General features: G+C 36.6%; 2 protein-coding genes and 2 pseudogenes across 2 annotated transcripts in view; 3 read left to right on the top strand and 1 right to left on the bottom strand.

The window, feature by feature from the left end:
• The window catches only part of LOC141904981 (ATP-dependent DNA helicase Q5-like), a 108380-nt gene that overhangs the window by 34889 nt on the left and 51490 nt on the right, over positions 1–22001 (top strand). Inside the window, exons 5-7 of the mRNA XM_074793648.1 lie at positions 9896–9978; positions 10063–10293; positions 15887–16016. Of these exons, the coding sequence (XP_074649749.1) occupies positions 9896–9978; positions 10063–10293; positions 15887–16016 (444 nt within the window). The remainder of the gene's footprint in view (positions 1–9895; positions 9979–10062; positions 10294–15886; positions 16017–22001) is intronic.
• LOC141904982 (uncharacterized) lies at positions 1301–3797 on the top strand. The gene is made up of 3 exons (XM_074793649.1): positions 1301–3252; positions 3366–3570; positions 3672–3797. Exons 1-2 carry the CDS (start codon positions 2904–2906, stop codon positions 3455–3457), a joined length of 441 nt encoding a protein of 146 aa, XP_074649750.1. The 5' UTR covers positions 1301–2903; the 3' UTR covers positions 3458–3570; positions 3672–3797.
• On the top strand, positions 6424–7167 carry LOC141905236 (uncharacterized; annotated as a pseudogene).
• LOC141905234 (uncharacterized) lies at positions 7305–8931 on the bottom strand (annotated as a pseudogene).

The raw sequence follows: 22001 nt of genomic DNA, 5'->3' as shown, positions 1-22001 counted from the left end.
GTGTCTTTATATGAATATCGACAATGTAACACGAAATTGTGAGTATTCTGACTTTCTAGGGGTCTTATTGGGCTGGACCCCCTATAATGACCCAACCCATTGGACCTCCCCCCAGTGGACCCCCGCTTTCAAATATTTGAAATCTGTCAGCACTATTCCATGCCCTATATACAATAGTTAAGAAGTTATGAGGATTTATTGAGTTAATTTCATTCGAATGCAAATCACCTGGCACACAGGACTTAATATTGAAGCTGCGGTAGGTTAAGGGTTAAAGTTAAGGCAGTGTTGTACATGAAATAATAAGGGTTGGTTTGTTCGTAGTTATATTCCTGAAGTTTTCAGAAAACATTCTGGGTTGGCAGGTCTGCTCATCATTAGAGAATAAAAATGTTTTTGATTTCACATTTCCGTTTATCTAACGATGAGACCATATAAAATAAATGGCTTGATTCGCATCAGCACCCACTCTGAATTTAGCGGCTGCCTGGAGTTTTTAGGCCAGCCGTAGGCTGAGCCAATTACTATACAAATGGAGCAAATTTGAATGACATGGTTTCCAGAGCAAAGGCTCTTTTACTGTACAACTGAGCATATATTCATGCAAATCATTCATTAAAGCATTATCCATTCTCCAAACTCTACGTAGCTGAATTTTGAAAGAGGGTCTCGTTAAAATTTATATGAGCTTTTTCGCGAATTTATGATCGCAAAAATATTGGTTTTGAAAAGCCAATCAGAAAGCAAAGACTCCTCTATGATTGGCTTAGCCGCAGAAATCAGCAGGTGTTCACGTGAACCCGTGGTATTGTCTACCGTTTTACTTCCGGGTTTTATTTTAAGATTTAAAATTATATTTCAAGATCAATTTCTGTGAAAGCTTTAGTTGATATGGTTTTTGGGAGGAATATTTTTATTAGCACTACAGAAAATATCATCGTGCAAAGTCTGGGAAAAATAGCTTTTTCTAAAATTGGATAGATGACATTGATATGCTAATTAGCCATGTGCTCAAACTACAAATTCAATCAAATTTTATTCCGCAAAAAATATGAAATTCAATTGAATTTTACTTTATTGAACAAATAAAAGCATCTAATCCAATTCAATTTTTTTTTGAGCAAATTTCAGAAAATTCAATTCTATTCCAGATTAAAATCAATAAGACTAAGGGAAAAGATTTATCTGAGGTATTTGTTCCTGCCAGATCTAGTCGCTGTCTGTGCCACTTTTGTATTCTACGATTGTATTGTGTAAATTATTAGGTATTGATTCTGAGCTGGGAGTGTATTTTGACAAATTTGGCCCACAGAATGCATCATCATTTGCCATTTTATGAAAAGCTGACAGGCTGGCCATAGTGCCGCTTGGGGCTCTTGTTTGTTTTGCGTTCACTTTTCGTTTGGCGTCCGTCTGTCCAGTCCGTCCAATCATAGACCAATTCCAGTTATTTTGGGAAGTTTTTGAGACGCTTCAATTTGATATCTTGATATTTGGGTTAAACTTGTATCTACCCTAGACACATCTTCAGCCCAAAAACTGGCCCCGTCAGAATCAAGATGGCCAACTGGTAGCCATTGTTGTTCGCCAAAATCAGCACTTTTTACGCATTTTTAAACTTCTTGAGGGAAATTTTGAAGACATTTTGATCAATTCACTTGATTTTTGTATATATTTGAATACCCCAAGTCCCCATAAGCATAAGAGAAATTGGGTCGATCGATTTTAGTGCCCAAAAATGTCAACTTTGGCCCAAATTCTGAGTCCTGTAGCTTTCTACTGGTTTGCCATTTCTCATTATAATTTGTCATGGGTATTCTTTGGAAAGGGATCTTTTATACTTGAGACAGGTATTTTTGATCAGCCAATTATGGCGCGATTGGTGGCCATCTTGGTGTCATCAGTATTCAGTCGTAGGTTGGAAAAAGTTTTTCCACATTATATTGATATTGTTACCACAATCAATTGAAAAGTTCTAGCTCATAACAAGTTCTATGATTTAGTGAGTTTCAAGGTCATTGGTTTTTTATATTGCCACCAGGGGCGTTGAATAAAAGAATAACTTAGTATTTGGGTCATTCCATGTAATATGGACCAAAATTTCTGACATTGGTCCCATCAATGTCTTCGAATCTCATGAAAATTGCTCTAAGAGCAAAGTTTTCAGAGGTATATACAATAATTCCAAATTTTAGCTCAATCGCTTCAAAACTTTTGGAAATGGGCATGGTGTCCATGGACCTGTAGTTTAAAATTGAATATAAAACTACCGCCTTGGAGAAAAAATCACTCTAACAGTATTTTATATGCATCATCTATACTATAAAGGGGGAACAGTTGTTTTTTGTTACCAGTTTATGAGAAATCTATTCGTTGTTCAGCCATGAAACTTGGCATGTGTATAGAGGGATGGTTTTTGGCGGTAAAGATATACAATCTTATTTGGGTCCAGGGTCTAATTTCACCCGAATTGAGATCCTCAAAATCCCTGTTAGTTGCGGCAGTTGCCAGCAGATGGCCTGTACATGTGCGTGTGTACTGTGTTATCTGTTACTGCAGTGTTGTGAGGGGTACTGTTTGACCCAGGAATAGAGGGGTATGTCGAGAGAGGGTTAGACAATCGCCAGGCTTCTGGGAGGAAATGCCCTGCTTAAGGGGCATGTTGAGAAAGGGATTCCAGGGAGGGAGGATAAATTGCTTGTCTGTGGATGTATCTAATCTTTATGACAAGATTTAAGCTGTTTGTTTGGCCCGATAATTCTATAAATTGACACATATATTCCGTACTTGGTGCAGCTTGGTTTATATTTGATTCAGATATTTTTAAGTGCAATTTTGGTTATGAAATAATCAAGTTACTCGTTAGTTCAAGGTGCTGTAGTGCGTTGCTGCGGCCACGCTCAATGTGGAACCCGCTGAATATTTTCCCCACCAGGGCGGCGCTACGAGCGGTAGCACCGCCGACTAACCCGGAAGTGGGTCTCATTCATTGTAAACAACAAATGATCGGGAGACAGAAGGCGCTTTTATTTGTTATATTGGGTACAATGCTGCATTGTTCTGTGCCAGGGTGCACTAATCAAGGTGGACACAAGTTTCCTTTCGGTAACAAGGCTCGTTTAAAGCAGTGGATTTTTGCGATTAAGTGGGAAGATCCGAAAATATGTGGAAAATTGTGGCAGCTTACTAAAAACGCTCGTGTCTGTCAGGATCACTTCGATCAACGCGATTACCCATCAAAGAACTATTACGGTAGCTAAAAATTCTTTGACTATGAAGCATTTTCAATGAAATATCGTTATGTAATTATTCGATCTCATTGGTTTTCTGCAATTAAGGAGTTGACATTTGTTTTTTTATGACAGGTTTAACTCCATCCATGAGAGATTTACTTGAATCTCCTGTGCCCCATGTGTTTGAATGCTGGAAAAAAGAATCCAGAAAATCTTGTTGTTGAAGACCGTGCTTTGAAATGGAAAACTATAAAGGAAAAAAGTGAGAGAAGTGATCTTGAGGCTCACAGTAATGTTGCTAAGGCAGTCGAGATTACCGCAGATGATTTAACTGAAGGTATATTGTCATTCTATGCAACAACGTCATGAAAACCTCTATATCTAAATTTTATGTAACCAGTAAATTTCTGAATATGAGAATCTTATTTTAATCTTCAGTGTCTGCTGAAAATGAATGCGATACTTCTCGGCTTGTAGACATTGGATGCCAAACATCAATCAAGTTGTATTCTGTGCGAGGTGTATCCCAGGAAATACTGCATTATTATACTGGACTCAAGACTCACAATAAATTCTTCATGGTATTGCAGTCACATGCTTCTGCTGCATTTGAATTGACTTATTATTTTGGAAGGCCCTCATCTTTGCCTGTTGAGTATAAGCTATTTTTAACGTTAATAAAATGAGGAGCCATAACCCCCCATGGCCAACTAAGCTACTGGTTTGGCATCAATTAAAAACAAGTGACAAACATATTTGTCACTTGGGTAAATTTTATGGTATGTCAGTGGGAAGAAATAGGGGTCTGCAATGACGTCATCAAAATCCAGATGGCGCTATTGTTTCATAGGGGAGAAATTCCAAAATGGCTTCCTACACTGATTATAAAAATTGGACTGTGAGTAGAATAAAAGAGGAGCTTCTGAGTCGTCACGCTAGCACCAGAGGGAGGAAAGAAGATTTGATAGAAAGGTAATAACATACATTCATTCATAAATAACAATTAAATCCATTGTTCCTTTGTATTCAAGTCCCAAATTGTGAAAGAACCGGTTTACACACTTCACATTCATTGGACACCCATTGAACATACTTAAAGCATGTAACCAACCTACCTACCCTATTGTTCAATGAGCATGGTCCATTTAGTTTGAATATTTGCTAAAGGGTGCAGCACTATACGGTATATTGTTCCTGTCAAGAAACTATGTCAAACCATGAAGGATGAAAATTTAACACATAGCCATAAAACATGAATAAAAGGTGTTTCAAAATAGATCTAAAATTAGAAAAATCCATTGAACCCTTGCAATTTCTAGCCACCAATCCACAATTTTTAATCATTTTAATATCTTTTCCAGACTTTTGGCCTATGACAGAAGCTCTAGACTTACCACGGAGGAAACATGATGCAAACTTGGAGGACCCAAGACCAGTAAAATACAGGAATGTTGATGGTTATAAGGAAAGAGTGCGGTCACTGGTGTTAAATTACTATAGTTTAACAAATAAAGATCTCCCAATAAGATATATGTATGTATTGTATATATTGTATATGTATATATTGACATACTACATAGTTGAAAGAACGGTTAAGGTAACTAAATAGGTGACATTTAATATAATCACATGTAAAATGTAGCCGATGCATTCTCACCTGTCAGGAGTTCAAACTCATCCCTGTATTGATTTTTCATGTAGAACACCTATACTGGATTGAGTCTGAACTCCTGATAAGTGAGGATGATAATCAATAATGAATATACAGTACGTTTTTATTAAAAAACCTGCAACATTGAGGATAGAGATCCAATGGGCCAAAATATCGAAACGAAATCATGCTATGACTATAATTGAGTTTAATGTCATGTATCTTATTTTCATTTCAGATCGCAAAAGAAGAAGCACCAGTCATTGAAAAGAATACAAGGGGACTGTAAATTGTGGCATATTGAAAGGCAATTTAGGCTGACAGCCTCAAAGTTTGGTGAAATTTGTCATGTGACGGAGAGACGTAACATGGACAAATTGTGTCAGTCAATAGCTGATCCGCAGCCATTAAATACTCCTGCAGTCATTCATGGCAAACAACATGAAAAGAAAGCGATTAAGAGATTTGAAGAAGCGGAGGGTTTAAAAGTGTTGGAATCTGGGTTGTTCATCTGTGTTAAAAAACCCTACCTAGCGGCAACACCAGATGGACTAATCAATGACGATTCTCTTGTTGAAGCGAAATGTTCATGTTCGAAAAGACGATGAAATTTTCCCAAATAATAAATTTCCATACCTCCAACTGAACGATGATGAATCAATGTCTTTGAGGACAAATCATAACTATAATTATCAGATTCAGGGTCAACTGCATATAACTGGCCGTGATGTTTGCTACTTCATAGTGTATACGTTCAAAGATTTGCATGTTGAAAAAATCACATACAATAAATCATTTTGTGAAATGAAGCTACTTCCAAAGTTAGAGGAATTCTACGAAAATATATATGAAAAGTATTTGGCTAAACATTTATTGTTAAGTATTGTAATACACAATTTTACATTTGTATAATATAATACATTTAGTTTTAGATGAATTTAACATTGATTTTAGTCAATTTGATTTGATATAGTGCTCATTATTTGGTCAACAATGGATGGTCTGAAGTTGACCAGAACTCAGCAAATATAGATAATGAAGGAACCCATTTGTGTTTTATATGGACCCAGAGGCCTTTCTAAGATCTTATACGTTTTTGCTAAACCAATGACTCGCTCCACATGGATTCTCTTTGGTGTCTCTCGAAACTGGAAGATTGTTGGCACAGCATTCTCTTTCAAATTGTTCCTTTCAGCTGTAAATAAAATAGATTGAGATACTAGAGCATACAATACAAGCTAGTCACTCTTTTCTGTCAGTGTGAGTCTATTACTGCACAATTTTTTACATTATTTCATTGTCAACCACCTACAGTTATGCATAAAATATGATTTTGTCTACATTGTAGTTTAAGTTTTACTTACCTAATAATCCTGGGGTCCTGTAGGAATTGGCTGTGATGTGCTTAGAACAAACCCCTGTCCACTTTCCTGGCTCCCATACCTTTTTGGTCTTTGAATTGAGTCTTTTGATGGCTATTCTCCATTTGAGTCTTAATGTCCTTAGGAAATTTGTGAACATTGGTCTTCGAATTACACAATGGGACAGCACAATATAAAGGCATTTTCGGCTTTTATTCAGCGTTATTTTCACAGAATGTCTATGGTATTCCCTAACCAGGAAGTAAAAACAATGCCCTCTAGTACAGTGCTGCCGCCCTGGTGGACAAAATTTTGCAGAGTCCTATTGAATGATGGCCTTGTGGAGAACTTGTTTGGTTTTTCTGCCCATCAGATTTCAAAAAAAAATTTCTAAAAACAAGATTAATACTTGATGGAGCGGAATGTCCGATTAAGAAACCCAATCAAGCAGTTGCCCAACAAGCCACTTTCTCTACATACAAAAATCGTAACACTGTCAAAACAGTAGTTGGGGGGACACCTGGTGCATTAATATCATTTGTATCTACAGCTTTCGGTGGATCCACAAGTGACCGACAAGTTATGGAAAGGTCTTACTTAGCTGAAAAATGTGATCGTGGAGATGAAATAATGGTAGACAAAGTTTTCAGTGTAGATGATATTTTCATTCCGTTCGAGGTTTCAATAAACATCCCCACTTTTTTTCAAAAAGAGGAACCGTATGTCTGTCACAACTGTCACAAAGGACAGAAAAATTGCAAGTAAGCGTGTCCATATTGAACGATTGATTGGACTTGGGAAAACCTATAAAATTCTGACAGAGCCAATGAATCACATAGAGTCATCACTTGCTCCTCAGATAATAAGAGTTGTTTTTACGTTGTGTAATTTTAGGAAGTGCACCGTTCCTCGCGATGCCTAAAATTTCAGGGTATATCAAATGCGCCATGTTCAAGACATTGAAGAATATGTTTTTTATGAAAGATTTTTAATAAACATAAAACATTTGTAATAAATATGAATTTGTGAAATCTTATTTCTGGTCTTACATCATCAAACTCATCTTTGCAGTGGATTAACCCAGACCATTTGAACTAGAAGTTGCGTATTCTGAATCAAATGAGTTGTAAAGGGTGCAAAATTAGCAGAAAACTGACTCTAAAAATTATGGAAAATCATTGAAATCAATTTGTATACAGTATTATTTCCATTAATTTACTGAGACTATGAAAAGTATTTTGAATAGTTGAAGAATAAATATTTCCAGTAGCGCAGGAAAGAAATGAAACTCATAAAATTGATTCAAGCTTGATATCATCTGGGCAATAAACACTTGGTCTTTCTCAATCTTAATAACCACGAAGTCCTTCAGAGTAAATACACAAAAGTTACATAGTTCACGATCAGAACAGAGAAATTGACCCTGCACTTGATAGTAATAATCATTCTTTTCATTCCGAGCCATTTCCAGCCTCGGATAAATATGGTACAGTTTCAGGAGTTATATTTGGTTCGAAGAATGAGAACCTACGCTATCGTCAAGTTGCCGTCATGAAGTCACATGACAGGATCGGAAGATTTTTTTTCCAGATCTTTTCCAGTCTTAAGAATATTATAATGATAAATATATCTAAATAAATACTAAATAATATCATTGTTTGAGAGGATGCGTAATGAACGCCGATTTAGCGGTTAAAACAAATCATTTCATCTACTCGCGCATAAATACACCATCAATGCTGCGCCTGTTGTAAGCGTTAGTACCCATACGTACAGCCTTACACACGACACCAGCCTCCACTTCAAAAGTTATGAACAAAATATTAGAAACATTTTGGATCAAATTTACACCAAATAAACCTTCAAAGCAAGGTATTTAACATCGGATATTGTGCCGAAAATTCCAGATTGATACACAGCATAGTTTTTCAAGTAAGCGCATTTTTAGTGTAAACCAATTATGTTGATTGACAGGCAGGCTCAGCTGCGTGCCTCATTTTGTCGATGACGTCAGATTTAAACAGTAACATTACCACGTGCGCAATGCAAACCGCAAACAAATTGAATTTTTTTAGGCAAACTAATGGAATAATAATCATCAATCTCTCAATATTCCTATCATCAATAACTCTATCTGGTGAAGCACCCAACCAAGGATAATTTTTTGCCACAAAAAGTCCACATTCCCTAGATGTTCCATGTATCTTCTCAAAATGTTCAACAGCAACTTTTTCATATTTCTGACCATGAGTTGTGGCTTTACTTTTAAATTCGATAGGATATATAACGGATGAAACCAGTTTTTCTAAATTTCTATCTGTCGCCTTGCAAATTGCTCCGAACATAGATGATGTCAAACAACATGCCCTTGTTTCCTGCCAATCTCGGCAAGATGCTTGTCCACGAGTTTTCTCTTCCATTTCGATCCTTTCATTCTCATTTATTGTATGTAACTAATAAGATTGGAGTGCAGTAATTCAATGCAACTGAGAAGAAGCAAGAACAATGTACCTAATAACATTCACAATATCCGTAATAGATTGAATTAAATCAATTAAATTGGATCTGTTTATTTACTTGACAATTAACTTGGACCTTAAAGGCTTCTTCCGAATGATCTGCCATAATCATGATCAACATTTATTGCATACGGGTTAGCAGGTTTAAACAGTTGTAAAACCGGCATCACATCACCATTGTTTTGGGCCTAAAATTTAAAATGGTGTACAGTCAATCTCGGTTTTTCCGTCTGCGGTTAAACCGTATAAGTGCTTTTTCCGTATCAATAAATTGGTCCCGTTTTTCAGTAACGTTATTCCCTTTAAAATACTGTTTCAATTCGTACTCCATAATCCGTATTTTCACTTATTCCGTAGACAAAGGCGCGGTCCCGTTGTCCAATTTATATGTAAATCCTTATGTGTAATCCGTATCAGCTGTTGGGAACAAACACTTGAAGTGAAAAAAGTATAAACATCTTCGAACCCGAATCCATTTTTACTGAACAGCTGAAAATCATGCGAGTATCGGCTGCAGCCAAGCGCGTTTATTTCCGGGTTTACTTCCGGGTTTAGCTCGGTCTAACCGCTCGCAGCGCCGCGATGTGGCCGAGTTCTGCGGGTTCCTCATACACTCACTCTGTGTGTAACACAGAACATGTACATAGGGATATCCATCATACAGCACACACACGCTGATCAAGTCAAATGCCTCGCGATATTCAGCGCCAATGCTGAGAGACTATGTAGTTCTCTGGACACAACTACGCAGTTAACTATAGTTTGTAGATCTTGTTGAATTCATATAAGGCGGGATCATCCTTCAGTTTCAGACGGTTGCAAATCTTTAGCGTCAAAACCAGCGTATAATATTTGGTCAGCTTAGATTTCAGCCCCGATTCTCACTCATTGACCTCGACTTAACTGAGTGCAGGAGCTTCAATCACAGTGGCAAGAAATATTGACAACAAAGTTTTATAACATATTCCACTGAAATAATGTCAGCACACCAGGTATATCTGGTTTGAATCCCCAACAATGAATCTTATTTTCAAAATTTCTTGGATTTCTGTCAGTTAAAATGTAAAGGGTGAAGCCCAGCACAAAGCAGTTATTACTTAGCAATTATTTCAATGTTCCTTACCATTTCAGAAGCAGGTTGGTGGCTCATCTTTGAGGAATAAAGCAGCCAGAAAAGGTTTCGAGGCTATGCTTAATTTTTGCCATGAACCTAAGTGAGATATAGATTTGTTGTTTTGGAAATTAGATTTTTGAATTAATTATCATTGCTAGATAATCATTTATCTATCTGCTTTCAGATGTCGTCATGGCGCCTTTGCTGAATACTTCGGTGATCCCTGTCCGGTGTGTAACAAAAACTGTGATGTGTGTAAAACTCCATCAACTGTTAAGAATGATCTGGACCATCTCCAACGAGGTGTTTATGCAAATAATAACCCAAAACGTAATCAAGGAAAAACAATGATGGTTGTTGATGAGGATAAAGGACGTGCAGAAATGTATGGTAAAGGAAAGAAGGGTGCCAAAAAGTAAGATCCCAGAGTGACAGCTTATCAGCTTATGTGGGTTTCGGTGAAACATGGGGTAGCATTCTGAGGTACCTTCCTATGTATTAACTTAGAGTCTTTCGATATCAGATATTCACACCGATAAACGTGGACATTTTTACCTTCATGACTCCTTCATGACGTAGTCATGAAGGTTATAAGATGGTAGTGAGTCGATGACGTCATTTTCATGTCGCCACTTATAACTTGTTGGTGGGAGTTCAGAGGAAGATTTGTCAAACGAATAAATACTTTAATCTTAATGCAGAGTGAAATTTCCCTTTTTTAAATATTTCCATAAATTATTGGAAAATGTCGAAAGTAAGACCGTGGGAAATTTTTTATCGTTGAGTGGGCAAATCACGGCGGCAGAGTGCACCTGTGATAAGGCGGAGATAGTTCCATGTGAAGGCAAAGCTTTTAAATGATTAGAGGTAGTTTATCAACTTTTTTCAACTATAGGGTTGCTAATTACTCGTCACTCAGATATTAGTACCAATTTAAATAATGGCTTTTCCCCGCATAATTCTCTTCTTTCTAAGTATATTTATTACTTCATGCCTTGCCAAACACTAATTATTTACTCACTCACCAATTTACTCAATTAACCTGTCCTCTTCTGTATATATACCCCTGTTTTTAGTATATATCTCACACCTGACGATGATCTCTAGGGTGAGATCGAAACGTCGTGTCTTTTATATATTTTAGTTTTAATAAATAAATTCTGGTTTTTAAATTCTTATAATCTGTAAATAGTGGGATTTTATCTTATTATAGTGTTGCTATTTTCCTAATCAAATTGCTAGATTTCGTTCGTTTCTCATAAGTCAACACTTTTAATTCAAGTTTGATTTTGATGTGTGTAGAGATACATCGTGACTAGCGTATTGAATGGCAGCGCCATGTTTAAGCTGCACGTCGTTCGTTAAACAGTGGAATTATAGGGTGGAATTATCTCGATTGTATCCATACAAAGTTTATTAAAGGTTAGTGACAACAAATGGTCCATTACAGTCGCTCTAATTTATGTGTAATTTTTATTTTTGCCTGCCAAAAATGTACTGGTACGTTCAATATCTCCCATCACATGCCTGCCAATCTGTGCTGTCTCGGTTGACTTGTTTCTTAATGTTAACGATAGATGGCGAATTCATCGTACAACACCAGTTAGTTTAATGCCTTTTACTACTAAAACAAACTATCATCAGTCGTTCTATGCAGTGTGTTAGTGATGTCATCTATTGAAATGGGGGCTGAACACGCATGAATAGGCATATTTTATGCGAAATACCCCCTCTGCATTGGTGATTGCTGCAGATTTTATCACTTCTAGATGAAATGCCGCTTATTTTACACGACAAAGCAAGACCAGATGAACAAAATAAAACAAATTTGATGATGATATCTCTTTTAGTTTTTGTTTTATGAATCTGAAAAACACAGAAATCCTGGCAAGGCGCAACTTTTTCTGAAAAATAGGCCTGGCAGGCAAAGAGTTAACGCCAAAAACGGCAAACCGTGGTCTGTTTCGTGTTATTGTTGGCCTACGTGACTGACCTTGCTTGAGCGTTTTCTGCCGGCACGCCGCTTCAAAGTTATGAATAAAGTATTATATAACTGATTGTTAATGACATACAACAAATAAACCTTTAAAGAAAGGTACCTAGTGTCTGACATTCTACTGAAAAATTCTGGATTGATTTACCGCATTGTTTTTTCATAGTGAGCATTTTAGTATATGAATCAATTAAGATGATTGACAGACGCGGGTGCAGTTGTATCAGCTGTTGAAGACATTCGATGTAAACAATGATTTTAACCACTGCGCGATGAAAACAGGGACATCAAACTAAGAAGCACTGAATTGTTTATTACATGTGATTTGAATAGGCATCTGTGCTGGTTTTTCAAAAAGTCGAATCTTGCCTGTAATTTGCGATGAATCTTTTTGAAAATTAGCCTTGAAGATTGGGTCTGGCGAGTTGTCCACCCCTATTGTAAACAAATGTCATTGGTGATCAAATATGGCTGCCATTGGGGTGGCCATCTTGAATTTCTTGTTTGCGCAATGCAGCCCGCAATTCTTGATGTATTTCCACAAAATCTGGTGAGAGCGTCGGGTTTTCATGATTCTAGGTGTAAGAATTTTGGTAGGTGAAGTGTCTACCCCTGATAGAAAATTGAATTCAAGTATGGCCACCAGGGTTGCCATCCATCTTGTATTTCTTTTCATCATGATGCCTACACCAATTCTTGATGCATTTTTTCATGTAGTGTGATCTTTGGGGCAGCTAAAATGGGCTTGTCTTTTAATGTAAGGATATATTAACAGAAAATGAACATAGTCGCCACATCGCCTATACCATCTTAACTATTATAAAATTTGTTAGATCGTTACAATGTAAATGTTTCTGTAAATTTTGAATACTGCATCATTCTTCTTCTACTGCGTCATGAAGGTATAAGGCCCGTAAAGGCCGAGCCTATTACTATACAAATGGAGCGAATTTAAATGACATGGTTTCCAGAGCAAAGGCTCTTTGACTGTGCAACTGAGCTTATATTCATACAAATCCTTCATTAAAGCATTATCCATTCTCGAAACTCTATGAAGCTGAATTTTGAAAGAGGGCCTCGTTGAAATTAATATGAGCTTTTTCACGAAGATCTGATCACAAAAATATCTGTTTAAAAAAGCGAATCAGAGAGCAAAGACTCCTCTATGATCAATGGAAGAAGTCCCACTATTCAGATTTTATATGAGATAATTTATTAAAATGAAACAACAACGTTTCAGCTTTTGACAAACAGCCATCATCAGGTGGGATGACCAGAAAACAGAAGTAACGTAGCATACAAACTTACAGGACATAAACAAAAGCGATGTGTCGAATAAATGTAAACAGAACAAGTGACATGTGAAAACAACCAGGTGTACCATAGAAACCACAAAATTCTAAAAACAGTTAGGATGAATACAAATTATGTAACTTAAGTGGAGTAGAAATTGGATGGGGATAGCAGTGTGACACATAGTGACATTAACCAAAATCGAGTAGAGAGTTGATATGTCTGGATAATAATTGATAATGAGGAGAGAAACCAGTATTTAGATTTGTAGATAAGTTGGATTTTTTAAGGGGAACTTTTTTAAACAACGGCAAGCGCAAAAATCTATAAAATCTCAAATACCGGACCTATTTCTTTGGAACCAACTTCAATCTCTAGTAAGACGTTTATGTATAAATAATAAACTAAAAAGATCCACCATTTATTCGAAACAGTCGGATACTCTCATTGACAAAAGTCCTTGGTCGAGTTTCACTAACATCGATAATGTTGTGAACCTTTCATCTACGAATCTGTCAAAATCGCAAATACAAGTGCTCGGATATGGACTTAATTTCGCTTTACCGCACCAGAAACCTCACCTTATAGATTTTTTACAGCAACTTGAATACCAAGATCACAACAGCATCAATTATGGTTTTATTTATATGAACTTAGACTCTATTTCGGACCAACTTAAAACTCTATATAATGATTTTTTCCTGCGCCGGTTTAGATCAGCTCTTAGTGAACTTCGGACAATTAAGACAATCCGCATATCTAAATCCAATAAAGGAGGAAAAATTGTACTAATGGATACCAATTCTTACAATTCTAAAATACAAGATCTGCTAAACAATCAGGAAGTATACAAAAAACTTAAGTCAAACCCGCTTAAAATTATGCAAAACAAATTCAATAAAGGACTTTCGAACATTATCGCCAACTTCAAAGACGACAAAGTTTCTAAAACGCTGGATGACCTTAATATGCTAATTAGCCATGTGCTCGAAATCCAAGTTCAATCAAATTTTATTCTGCAAAAAATATCAAATCCAATTCAATATGGCTTGTTTGAACAAATGAAACATCTAATCCAATTCAATTTTAGTTTATTTTAGAAAATGTAATTCTATTCTGCATTAAAATCAATAAGACCAAGGGAAAGGATTTATCTGAGGTATTTGGTCACTCTGTGCTATGTTTGTATTCTATGATTGTATTGTGCAAATTATTAGGTATTGACTTAAGCTGGGAGTGTATTTTGACCCAATATTTAACTCACAGAATGCATCATCATTTGCCATTTTATGAAAAGCTGACAGGCTGGCCATAGTGCCCCTCGGGGCTGTTGTTATATCGCAAAGCTGTTTTCCAAATTAATATTCCCCCAAAATTTTCTTATTTTCTAATTGTTCTAAACTGTGATTATTTACGTTTTTATCAAAGATTATGATATTCTAACATGAATATTAGTGCAATTTTCATCCAGAAGTCTTCACATGGCTCATGAGACTGGATTGAGTGGGGGACCTTTGCACTGTCGAACGACCCATATGCATAAAATGGGCTGAATATGTCGAGTCCCACATTCGTAAATGGGGGAGAGGAGCTGCTACGATCCTCTGGAAGACATCGGCTTAAAACACAGGTCTTTTACCGGCAGTGCTTTGGCGGTCACAGCAGCTTTCTAAGAACTGCCTGCCTTATTGGCTACCGACATTGTCTTTGTCTATGTGCCGGCAATCAATCAAAACTCAAACGCAGTAGTTGAATTTGATAATATTTATTTTTTCTTGCAACTGACTATTCTAACTCAACTGGTCCAACTGACGATACCAATTGACTGGTTTCTGAAAAAAAAATATGAAACCCAACTTCCGATAGTGATATGACCCAATGATATATTAAGTATGTTCAAGCCCGTCTGAATGACAATATTATTACAATAACATTCAATTCTAACTGGAAAATATCTCAATAATAATACTAACAATGTACTGAATGATAATCAAACTGCAACTAGCCCCTAAATGATAAGCTAAATACATACATGTGTTATTAAACGCCACTACGCTTAACCAATCCGAATTCCATAGCTAGAAATTGAGTCCGAATTAGCGCAGTGAAAATGCTCAACAAATACGTAAAAATTTTATGGAATTAAACTTAAAACATATCATACCTTTCAAATTGAGTTTCAGTGCAACCCCATGACTTCTTTGCGGTCACTGCACAAGCGAACAAATAAATTTATGGATTTAACCTTGTTAAATGAGATCCGCTTAGGCTAGCATAGACTTTAAGTTTAATAATGATAATGACACTGGAGATAATTTAAATTATACAAACCCTAGGAACAGCATTCAAAACTGCTGTGGTTATGATAGTTAAAACCACAGTATATTAGTCCTCTGGCTTATTTTATTTATGCATTTCAATTTTTTCTTGCATTGACCAGCTGTTTAATTCCTTTAGCACTCAAGCTGACCATATCTGCCATCTCTAGCCTAAACATTAGGCATTTTGTATGGAATTCAAATTTCATGTATAAATTCCCATTTTCTGAGTACGCAAGAAGCGTTGTTACATGGTAACACGAATTATTGGCAGTAGTATTTGCTTTTCAAATATTATTATTTGCCCACTAATGTTGAAGTGAGATGTGTATACAAACCGCGCTTATATTTTATTTTTACCTAAATTTTCCTGAACAATAATGTGCATAGCTTTATAATTCTAGTGAATGGGATCCATCATCTGAGTCTGATGGTGAAGGAGATTATCACCGCGAATATGACCAATGGCAAAAGGAAAAAGATGAACGTAGCAAAATGATCAAGAGCGAGTTTAGAAAACGTAAAAAAAAGCACGTAAGTGTTAGGGATGCAAAACCTTCATCCCACTTGTGAGCATGGTTCCCACAGTACAGGGAAATTGGGAAATACCTGGGAATTTTGAAATAATAATTCCCGGTTTGGAAATATTTGAGAGTTTGAAAAATTTTCCTCAAATCAGGGAAATAGTTGGGAATTCATTACATTTCACGTATTGCATTTGCCAAGGACAACTTTCTTCAGCGATTTCCCTTGAAAATCACCTTAATCAGCCAATCAAGGTAATGAAACATTACCTTACTTGAAATCTAGATTCATTTTGTCTCTGGGCTCCAGCATTTGGAGCAAGTGTTCCGATGAATGGCAGTGACTGATTCTGAGCCGTTGCCCTTATCGGCATCGGCAGGTGTCGGGGGCCATGCATGACTGTAGGATGGATTTTTCTCCTTGTTGGTTGGTTGCTGCCCGCCTCCAGCCAGGCAGTCCAGGCCAGTAGGGAACTGACCTGTTGCAGTTCGTTTGTCCCTTTGGTTGCAAGGAGATTAAGGAATCTTATCCATGACAGATGTACTGTAATCCTTCGCCTAGCAAGGCAAGCAAAGAAACTAAATACACCTAAATACAATTGTAACTCCCAAAAACGTTCGCTATTATAAATATATGTTACTCATTAGAAATGAGATTTGTACTGTTTTTGCTGCTATGGATTTTTAAAATAACATCAAATCCAATTCAATTTTATGCTACATTCAAATCAATAAATCAAAAGGAAAGGATTGATCTGAGGCATTCGTTCCTGCCGTCTGTGCTACTTGTAAAAACACAATTGTTCTGTGTTAATTAGTCAACAGTTTTGACAAACCCACAGATTGCATCATTAATGATAAGTGAATAGAGGTTCTTGTTTAGACCCAAATGTGTTCTAGATTATCTATTAATTATGAAATGGCTGCATCTATATAGATATTAATCAAAATGTGTTATTTCAAAGCCCAAAACAAAGTTCTTTAAAAAGCGCATTTTTAGCTCTTAAGGAATGAGAGAGCTATTTTGTCGAGATCGGTTGTGTATGTTGCATGTCTTGTGAAACACACGCTAGTTTCTATGGAGAAAAAAATTATTCTGGGATTTTGGTTAAAGGCCGAGGAGTATGGATGCTAGTTAGCCGGGTGGTAAACACTTGAGATCGGCCTTCCCACTTACTACAGTTTCTTGTTTATAATGTTTAGAGTGAATGAGGTTGGCTCACAACAGAAAAGCAGGTCACACACAGTTAAATTTTACAAATTCATAAAAGTTTTCATATCAAGTTCTAAACTAATTTTGAATAATCTAGTCATAGTGGGAATGAAAATCATGTTTCTCATGATCTTTTTTTGTAGAGATAGGGCCAAGATTAAAGATTTTAGAGACATTTCAGATTTTTTTGAAAATCATTAATTTTTATCCGATTTCGATGCAATTTGGACACAACTTTGATGGTAGATAGCTAAACAAGTGCACGAAATTTCAGACTGATCCATTGACCATAGAAAAAGTTTTGATGTTGCCAAATTTTGGTACTATGAATGAGGCTATGTTTTGTTTATGTATACTGATGACTATGGGTATCAAATTACTGTTACTGTGCTCTGTGAGCTACACTAATTCACTGGATAACTCCTCCCTCTATGTCATTCAAAGATTCAAATTTTGAAGGAAATCCAACTAAAAAGCTTAATTTCTCGTAGAGGAGGGCCTAAAACACATTTTTTACTGCAGAAATGAATAGATTACACATTAATACACATGTCTGACAAAAAGGAGGGTCCAAATCGGATAACTGACAGAGATAATAGGAGATTTCCAGTTTCAACCGTTGGAGCTCTCCACTGCTCTATTGCTTCATGGGTACTGCCATCTTTGACATTGATTGGGCTTTTATACTGCTCCTCGGCTTTTAAAAGCTTTTATCATCGTATCACACGGAATGGTAATCGATCGCAATCATTTAAGAAATATTTCCATTACAAGTTCATCAAAGTTATTGAAATCTATTCATTTAGGATTTCGATTAATATACTTATGACTACATCATTTAGTGTGACCAGGCACCTTGTAAACGTTGTGTCTGTAGATGGGTTAAATCATCGTTATGACTTGATTTAGCCATATCTAACTCTGAATGGATTTCACAAATTTTCTACCAATAAGCCAAAGCCCTTTATCGAAGAGTTTAATTCACTCGATTTGTCAATTAGTTTGTCTAATTTGACGTTACACTAGCACAATACCTGCAGGCCAATGTGTGAGGGTGCTGTGTACTATCATCAGGCGATTACTAATACATACAACCATTGTATTATGTATACACAGATACCCGGCTCTACCAGTGACACGTGTATATACAACATATTGAGGTGATGAGTGATGAAACAAAGTAACAATTATTTAGCACAGATAATTCAAAACACTCATCATTAAGGGCCTACCTGTCAGTGAATTGTTTATATCGGTTTTACCCGGCAATGAAGTGTTGTCCAAATTTCTATCCTCACATGTGCTCGTGCACTGATACATCGGTAGGTAGTTCATACAAACTGCACAGTTAGTGGTTTAAACTGATTGGGAGAGGATCGGTAGATTATTTTCTCTGCCCGATTCGTCGCTAGACTGGATTTTATTTCTTGAAATCACTGCGAGTGAGAGATTTTCATGATGAAAAACACCAGTATGCGACCATCGTGTACTCTGGGGGAATACCTCGAGTGAGTTAGTACATGTAGTAAGCTAGAGACAGCAGTGCTGTATACACACGGCCAGATAGCGGCTGCATCCCACCTCGTATAAACACAGGCCTACTCAGATTGACTGATGAAAAATTAACCGTTCAGCACGCGGTATTAGAAAAAAAGATATAATGTGATACGCAAGGTTTTCGTGATAGTTAGAAAAACGTGTCCGTTACTCTTTATTGGGGGAAAAATTTTACAAGCGTGTATCCGTGCAAAGACGAACATATCAGGCGTGAAGCCCGAAGGGGGAAGTTTTGAGGATTTTTGGAGCCATTTTAAGCGCATTCTTATATTATTATGTGGTATGTGGTCTTTGCTGTAATTAAAACTACCACTCAGTAGTATGTGCCTGTCACATGAACATCTGAAATGAATATAGACGATTTATAATGGGTGACTAAAGTTGACATAAGCATTAAACTGACATGTGAGAGAGTGCCAAACTTAACTTAATGTGTGGACTATACCATTATGGAAAGTAGGGTGTGTAGGATGTCTGGCCGATAAAACTATGCTTTGTAGGTAAGGTAGATCACACATTTTACTATTGGAAAGGATCGTTAGATTGAAATAAACTAAAATTAGAACACTATAATGTCTTTAGAGAACAAATAATCAGTTTATTTTCACAATTCCTCGAATCATGCAGGATTTAGGGGAAAATAGGACCACTTTGCCTGGGGAAAAATGTCCATTTAACGGTTAAAAAATCAGCCTCACGGGAACCGTGAAAATGTGAATTTGTTTTCACTAATAAAACTGATATCTCCTAATGCATCCACTCACTACTATTTAGTCAATTCCAAACACTGTCACATGGACCTTATGGTCTTCTTGTTTTATAATCCCTTCGAATACTTAAGACTGGTAAATTCGTTAATCACATAGGTTTGATGAATATCAAGTCAAAGCATCTCCAAGCCATCATTGGCTTTGTGCAGCATGAGGTTATATATGGGGTATATTAACAAATTAAAACCCACAGTTAGATCTGTAAAACAGCTTATTTTCCTGACTTTTCCTGTTTCAAATGGCCGTCCTTTTTATTCCCCTGAAATCTGAAACCGGTAGCTTCTAATGGTTTGCTATTGTTCATTGAAATTTGTGATGTGCATTCTATGGAAAGGAATATTTAATATATCAAAGAGGTATTTTCAATAAGCCAATCTTTGTACCAGCCAATGACACAATCAAATTCGTTAGTAAGAAAAACAGGATCTGAATTGAAAAACACAAATCTGGATCTGTGGTACTTAGTGATAGAAAGATTGCAAGCAAAAGGGATCATATTGAATGGATTATTGGTCTAGCTAAGACCTTCAAGATTTTAACTGAACCAATGAACAACACTGAGTCTTCACACGCTTCTAAAATCATCAAAATCTATTTCATCCTATGTAATTTTAGAACTTGCATTGTACCTACAGATGCATGAAGTCTGGATTTCTAGTGATTTTCAAGATATGGATTTCCTCAAATAAGACATGATATGTAGAATGTATATAGATGATTTATTGATATGAAATATTTTGTAAATTGCTTTTCAAACCAAATATTTTGGCTGTGAAAAAAACACGGCTAAAGTTATAATCAAAGTAGTTTTTGTACATGAATTTATTAATTATCAAATCTTTGAAATGGTTCTTAAAGAATAGGACAAGCTTATTTCTCATTTTAATGAAAGGTTCATCTCTTTTAATTTTATTACACTTAAGATCCTTAGTGTAAACAATAAAAATACACGACTTGGAATTGGTGCACATGAGTTGTCCCTGAATCTGATAATAGTAGTCGTGTGTATGTTTTAGCAATAATCCACAATCTGTCATCTCTAGATAAGGGACGGATACGTCGGATATAACATCACTTCTGCTTGTATAGGGGCATTTAACCTCGACCACAGTATCATCGTCTATAACGGCATCTGGTGAAGCAGCTAGATAGGGTAAATCCTTGTAAACATGAAGTCCTGATTTTTTTGTTTTCTGGCGAGTAATTTTCTTGTATTTTTCAATCGCAACACTCGCGTATTTCCTTCCATGAATAATTGCCCTACAACTAAGTTCTTTTTTGGATGTCAGAGATTTTGCCAATGCATCCAAATCTGTGCGCACTGCTTTGCATATCATTCCAAAGTTTGATGAAGTAATTGTACATTCCGTCTTCCAAATGGTTGACTTTGCCTGATCCTTTATCCTAGTTTCAACTTCTTTAATTTCATCATCAGTTATGGAAGTAAGCTGAAATAGATCACGAATATATCATAATCAGTTATCAAATGATAATTATCATTTTTTGGAATCCATTGGGTCATTGAAAATTTTAACTGTTTTATTCTCCAAATATTTTTGAGTATCTTGAAGTGACATGTAATCATGATCGAGAATTTGAGCGAGGGGATTTGCAGGCAGAAAAAGCTGAAGAGCTGGAAAAGACGCCGTGATCTGCAAAAAGATCATGTGACATATATCAGCATATTGACTGTGCATGTGTCATGTTTTTGAAAATCTTGATGCTTACCTGATGATTAATACAAACAATTCTGAGCCTATCCATTTTGCCTGATAACTTGCGATATTTCATTCGTCTAGAATCAAAATCCAAAGATTCCTGATGACAGAGATGTTGAGATGTTGTAGTGCTTGGCACTTATTGGGCTCATGTTGAAGGCTTTCGCTCGATGAAATGTTTGGAGAGTCTCATCCTCCCCCGGCAGGGATTCGAACCTGATGGCATTGTAATTGCCACGGCACGAAACCCTGCCATAATCGACCGTGTGCGCAGATACATGCGCAGTTCAGATGATGTGATTTTTAGCCAATCAGAAATCCCGTTTTATTTTAGCCCGGGTTTTCCCATTTATAGTTCTTCCTGGAAATTTGCCTCAACGATTATACAACGAGCAATCTGATTGGTGCCGCCAGTTTTCGTTCGGAAAGCTGCGCATGTATCTGCGCACACAGTCGATTATGGCAGGGTTTCGTGCCGTGGCAATTTCGATGCCATCAGGTTCGAGTCCCTGCAGAGGGAGGATGGGAGAGTCTAAAATACATGTAGCACAATAGTAAAGAGTTGATGACTTATCGTTCAAGATATAGGAATGCTATCTGGCTATTATGTTAAAGCCCAGATATCTACATAAAATCAAGACCAGTGTTATCTGTGCTGTTTCTTTACTGTTAAAAGTCTCACCTGAGTACATGTCTGTTCAGTGATTATTGCGCCGCTACGTCTGAATTTCGATAAA

This window comes from Tubulanus polymorphus, chromosome 5, assembly GCF_964204645.1.
Source record: "Tubulanus polymorphus chromosome 5, tnTubPoly1.2, whole genome shotgun sequence".
In the NCBI taxonomy this organism is placed as follows: Eukaryota; Metazoa; Nemertea; class Palaeonemertea; order Tubulaniformes; family Tubulanidae; genus Tubulanus; species Tubulanus polymorphus.
The sequence above is the reverse complement of the archived record's forward strand: the minus strand, read 5'-3'. Positions and strand labels throughout refer to the sequence as shown.

Excerpts from the sequence above, each read along its gene's own strand:
- LOC141904982 (XM_074793649.1), top strand. The coding sequence starts at position 2,904 with ATGTGGAACCCGCTGAATATTTTCCCCACCAGGGCGGCGCTACGAGCG. Across the intron at positions 3,253-3,365 it reads CCCATCAAAGAACTATTACG|GTTTAACTCCATCCATGAGA; the intron begins GTAGCTAAAAAT and ends TTTTTATGACAG.